The following is a 6,000-nucleotide window of genomic DNA, read 5'->3' on the forward strand; positions in this document are numbered from 1 at the left end:
GTCTCAAATGCAAAAAAGTATTCTCTGCACTGGGAGGCAGGAGAGGGAGGGAGGGAAGGACTGAAGGAGAGAGATCAGTGTGGCCAGGGACATGGAGACTGTGCTTGAGGACGATATGCCCAGGAAGAGAATCAGAATCTGGAGAAGATTCAGCCTGCACGTGATCATTGCCTCCAGCCAGCACCCTCATCTCAGACGTTGGGAAATTCAGAGACAGAGTGGGAGTACGTCAGGAGGGCCACGTGCATAGTCTGTGTGGCAGGGGTTGTGGCCGTTCCCTATTTGTGAGGAGTCCCCAGCAATTTGCAGGCCTCTTCTGGAAAATGCTGGCGGACGTCTCTAGTGCTTATGTGAAAGCTTGTTCACAAACCTTGAAAGATACAGATGTAGATGACAGATAGATGCATAGATAGAAAAATGTCCTTAAATAAAAGCTCCAGGAAAGGTTTGGAAAATGCCCTTTATTGCATAGGACGCTTCTATTGTCATATGATGTTAGACTGAGTGCCGGTCCCTTCATCCTCCTTCAGACCACGGCATTCTGTCTGCTACTCTCCCGAGGGTCCTTTCTTCTCCCTGGAAGGGATAAAACAACTGAGGTAGAACAGGAAGAGACAAGAAGCACTCCAAGCTCTGCTGGTCAGGGTTACCCTCCAGCATTGCCTTAATGCTCAGAGCCACACACACCACAGTGAGCTTGGCTCCAGATCAACTACCACACAACGAAGGTTCTGGAACATTTCCATATCTCGGGGGACCTCATTTCCACGTGACTCTCTTTCATATTCCCCTTTGTCACAGAAGGCTAGGTACAGTGGTCAGGGTGAGATCTCAGCTCAGGCCCAAGGCTCTCAGACCTCAAAGTTCTGGTCCTGCAAGGGCCCCTGTCCTCTCTTGAGACCACTCCTGGCTCTCTCTGCCGAGAAGGAGCTGCTGGCAGTACATCCTCTAAGAGTTGAGGTCCATCGTGCAGACCCTGAGAAAACTCCTAGGAAAAGGCTCCACCTTCTTGTTTACGTCAACAGAGGTCAATGCCTTTGTTAGTGCTGGGTGTGTCCCATTTGATGCAACTGCAGAGCCATTAGGTAAACCAGCACATGTGTGCGGCCCCTTCCCTTAGACTCCTCTGGGCCCTCGTGACATAGGCTCAGAAGACTGCCAGCCTCAAGCCTTACCTCTTCCAAGGGACGGCCACACCGTCTTCCAGGATCTTCTGTCCCATGAATCTCAGTTGCTGTTTGGAACTCAAAGGAGAGAAAAGACCCTGCCTGCGGGGTCTCTTTGGGCTGGGGCCTTCCCCCGTGGGCTGCTCTCCCTCATTCTCCTTTTCTTCTTGCTTCTCTTCCTCCTCCTCCTCCTCGTCCTCCTCCTCAGGGGTGCTCTCGGATTCCACATTGCCCATCCACTGGGCCATGTTGAGATGAAAGACACGGCAGCTGAAGCCCTGCAGGACGCCGCCCTTCACGTGCTGCTGGAGGATCTCCAAGGTGGGGAAGACCCGGCAGCAGGCCATGCACCTGTAGCCGATCTCCATGGTCACCATCCAGTCCGGTGTCTTGGCCCTGGGTGTCTCCTCGACGGCAGGTGACCCTGATGGGCTGCCTGGCTCTGCCATTTCCTCATACCCTTTCTCCTCCCCAGTGGGCTCACTGTCAGACAGGAGGCTTTCGGTGAACACATCAGAGGGGCAAGTGCCTACTGTGCACGCATCCTCAGGAAGGGTCATTTCTTCTATCGTCAGCTGCTTTTCAGGCAACTCCAAGGGTTTCTTTGTCTTCCAGGAGACAGCGACACCCTTGTTCACTTGTACCTGCATGTAGTATATTTTCATGCCCCTTTCCTCTTTGTCTGGGTGCAGATAGTCCTTACAGGGTGAAGAGAGTGAGGAGGAGACACAGTGTGATGGGGGAGCGGTCTCCCCTTCTTCCTGAACCTGGGCTAGGGGTGCTGTAGGCCAGGCAGTGTCTCGAAATCTCCGCATTGCTGAAAAAGGAAATTAAAACCATAATAACATGCATGGGCCGTGCCGGAAGCTGAGGGAGCAGGTGTGGTAGACGAGAGAGGGACATTTGCATGACGTAGCTATGTCGAGAGCTTGGTGTCTGTTGGCCGTAGGATGGAGCGGTGTATCTGGTGTCATCTGTGGGCTTTTCATGTGCGTGGGGGGGATACTGGAGTGGTGTGTGTATACAGGGGTGTGGAGTATGGTGGTGAGGGCTGTGGTATGTGAGGGATGCGGCTGGATGCGTGTATGACAAGGAGTGTGATTTTGGTAATATCGGTGGTGCATTTCTTGTGGAATGGGGCTGTGGTGCTTGGGGTTTATGTGTGCTGTGAGAAGGGCTGTGCCTGGAGGGCAGATGTATGTGTGAGCTGTGTGGACCTGAGCTGGATGGTCCTGCTCTCAGGCTGGAGGTGTATGATGCAGAACTCTGTCCTTCTCTGGAAGCAAAGGCAAAGACAAAGCCTACATTTTCCTCTGAAGATGCTTAATCTGGTCCCTCTTCCCTCCACCTCAAGCCCAGACCTGTCCGGCCCCTGCTCCTTGACTTCCCCACCATGGTACTACCAGTATTCTCACCGCACCCCCAGTCTCAGCTGGCATCCACGCCCTCGGAACAGCTCAGCCATCCTGCCCAGGCTCCTCCACAGAGCCCTCATCACCTCTGATGACCCTGGATTTCCTCTCAGCCTCCCTGGGATCTGTGTGCCTCCTGCCTCACAGCCAAGCACCCCCTCACCTGAGGAGCCCCACACCCTTACCAGCGTAGCTGAGCTTGCATGGAGTAGAAGTACAGAAGAAGTATTTAGGGGCAGAGGAGACCTCCATTGCCCCTGGGCTGCAGCCTTGGGCCACCACAGTGGATCCAAGCCGAGGGGGATCCTCTTGTGACTTCGAGATTCCTGAGGGAGGAATGAAAGGCTCAGGGTGGGTTCATCAGTCCTCTGTCCACAAATATTTACTGAGTGTGTGACACGTGTCAGGTGCAGTGAATACACACAGTTGAGAGTGTGGTTCCCAGTGGATCCTCCAGGATTTAATTCCAATCAATACTTATTCTCTCACTGTCTAGTTGGTAATGTAGGCGTCGGTGGTGACTGTGAGTGTGTGGGAAGAGTGAGTGATGTGTATCAGTTAAGTCTGTGGTAAGTGTGGGGTTGGCATGGGGAGCACAGTGCAGACGTGTCTATCTGTGTCTGTGGCCTTTGTGTGCATTTTTTCTGTTCACAATTCAGGAATTCTGGGAAATGTAACTTTTCCTCATTACATGGTGTGGCTTGTATTTATGGTGCGTGTTCAGTCATTCATTCACCAAGATTCAGTAAGCAGCTACTCCTGTGTATCCGGCACTCTTCCATTGTTGTAGTCTTTGGTAACGCTGCACATTCTAGTAGGGGAAGACACACACTAAACAAAACTACAATAAATATATAATACATCACCTGGTGGTAAGTATATAAGGGTTGCCAGACTTAGCGAACAAGAATACAAGGCACCCAGTTAAATTTCAGTTTCAGATAAACCCAGAATAATTTTTTAGTGTAAGTATTCCCATGCGGTATTTGGCCTGACTTAGTTTTAGTGTAAGTATGGCCCATACAATATTTGGGACATACTGATACTGCAAAATTACTTGTTCTTTATCTGGAATTCAAATTGAACTGGATAGCCCATATTTTCTCTGGCAATCCTGACATGGGTTACTGAGACTGTGGTTTACTGTGGTTTGTACAAAGCGGGTCTGGCATTACTCAAGAATGTGTTACAAGTGTGGTGTGTATGACACGTGAATGGTTCTTACAGAGGTATTTAGCGATGGCTGAAGTTAGCTGTGTTTGTGCGAGAGTTGTGGAGATACATATATATATATATATATATATATATATAGTGTGTGTGTGTGTGTGTCCTATATATATAGTGTGTGTGTCTATATTCATATCTCATCTCCAGCGTTTGGTGTTGGAGGAGAGGATTGTGATACAGGTGGGTTGTATGAGAACGTAGTACAGGAGGGATCTGTGTATATACCTCCATGTGCTGTGTGTGGTTTACTAAGGAAGTTATATGTGGGGTGTGTGATATTTTTGCTGCATCAGAGTGTACATGGGTGTATGAGTTACTGTCTCATAAAACACCCCTAACAAGAATTCTGTATACACTCTTACGTACACCGAGTGTCAGCCAGGTCCAGGCAGGGTGACAAGAACTTTACCACGCAGACCTTATATCTGGTAAGCACTCTAACCCCATTCATCTCGCTCTTCTCTGCACTACCACACACACACACACACACACACACACACACACACTCTCACACACCCACACACACACAGGAACATAGAGCAAAATATTCTGAATGGTCAGGGGCAGTCATTGCCTTCCCCAGCCTGTCCCAGCCACTGCCTGGAAATCTGCCTGCTGTCTAGAGCTCCATTCCCAGGGCCCATCTTACAGTCTCCAGGGCCCTGGGCCTGGTAGGAGCTACTGGGCTCCAATCTGGGGCAGAGGCCTCTAGCTGGAGCTCTGGGGTGACCACCCCTCTCCCAGGGCAAGCTACTCGCCTCTATTTAATGCACGCAGGCACCACGTGGCCCGTGGCTCTCAGAGCTCCCCGCAGGACCCTGAGGCCATTTCTCACCCCCGCTCACGTGGTCTCAATCTCTGGAAAACCCTTCCCTTCCCTTGATCTCCTTTGGGAAATTCTTCCTGTTGAAGGAATAAATCCTCCTTGCTTTCAATATGACACCATCCCTAGACAAAATCTTCTTTCAAAGTGCATTCCACTTGTCAAGATATTTTTCAACAGGGCCTTCAACTCATGGGGCTTCCCTTTCCACTTTGGTAAAAGAGGCCAAATAACTCATGGGTCTCTCTCAGCATCCTTGCATCCTTCACATCCCCCACCTCATGACCCCAGGGAAAGATCCAAGAGAATAAGAGAGAAATCGGGGACTGAGAAAAGCTGCACCTCTAGGTCTGTGCAAGCAGGATGCAGCCTGCTGTGAGTCCGACAAAGCTCCAGGCCCGGCTGCCCCAGGAGAGAGTCCTCAGACCAGCGGAGCTGACCTCCCATCTCCCAGGGGGCATCTGGCCGTTCTGTGCCGTCTCACAACACAGGGGCCCTCCAGATAGATACGGCAGCATCAGTGAGACAAGGTCTCTCGCTCCCTGCTTCACAGGTGACACGTTCTCAGTCCCCCGCTTCCTAGAGAAGCTTCAGTTTGGCAGAAACCCATGTGCCCAGCCAAGTTGACCCCACATACCTCCTCCGTTCTCGGCAGTTTCCTGGGACTCTTCATTTTCCAGATGTTTCCTCTTTTGTCGCCATTCCATCGTACCAACTAGAAGTCTCCCTTAGAAGATGCCTCAAGAGATGTCCAACTCCTCCTCTTCCCTACAGGTTGGCCCTTCTTGGCTCTTGGGCAATCCGTTGAAATGATTCAATACAAACAAAAATAGTCAAGTCTCCTAAATGGCTGAAAAACTTGTACCACTTAGTGAACCAGCAGTACTGCCTAGTGCTCACCAGGGCTGTTATGTTTGCAAGGTTGCCAGGCGCACAGCGGAATTCTGTGACCTCAGTGATGACATCAGAGCATTCGGTGGACCTAGGTTGAGCACAGTGTCTGCAGTAGCACAGGCCCCATTTTCAAGAACAATTCCTTTTTCCCAGCCGAAGCTTTCCCGTGAAAGGGAAAGGTTCCTACCATATCTATTATAAATTGTATCATACCATGTCTATTATAAAATTCACATTTTGATTGGAGATCTTTTCATGTCTTTTCTAGAGAGATTTAATATGAATATTTTAAATGGTCTCCAGTTTCCCTGTGGATTATTGACATTTTAAACTCTGCACTTCAATTTTCCCTCAATACGTGTAATTTTGTCACAGCTATTTCTGTACTTAAAGATGAGGAACTATATAATTGATTTCTTCATTTTTTCCCCATCTCTTTCCAAGTTACTGCAGTTGATTGTGTCTTGCGACTGAGTGA

At 49.8% G+C, this 6,000-nt stretch overlaps 1 protein-coding gene across 1 annotated transcript; it reads right to left on the minus strand.

The window, feature by feature from the left end:
- Positions 1-1,227: 1,227 nt before the first annotated feature.
- Positions 1,228-5,335, minus strand: LOC309816163 (protein FAM170A-like; the record flags this gene model as incomplete). The annotated part of the gene is made up of 4 exons (XM_082646818.1): positions 1,228-1,244; positions 1,294-1,983; positions 2,764-2,904; positions 5,266-5,335. The coding sequence occupies 4 exons, from the start codon at positions 5,333-5,335 to the stop codon at positions 1,228-1,230; spliced, it is 918 nt and encodes a 305-aa protein (XP_082502944.1).
- Positions 5,336-6,000: the final 665 nt, after the last annotated feature.

The sequence above is a fragment of the Mesoplodon mirus genome (genome assembly GCF_964341445.2).
Source record: "Mesoplodon mirus genome assembly, contig: SUPER_14_unloc_5, whole genome shotgun sequence".
In the NCBI taxonomy this organism is placed as follows: Eukaryota; Metazoa; Chordata; class Mammalia; order Artiodactyla; family Ziphiidae; genus Mesoplodon; species Mesoplodon mirus.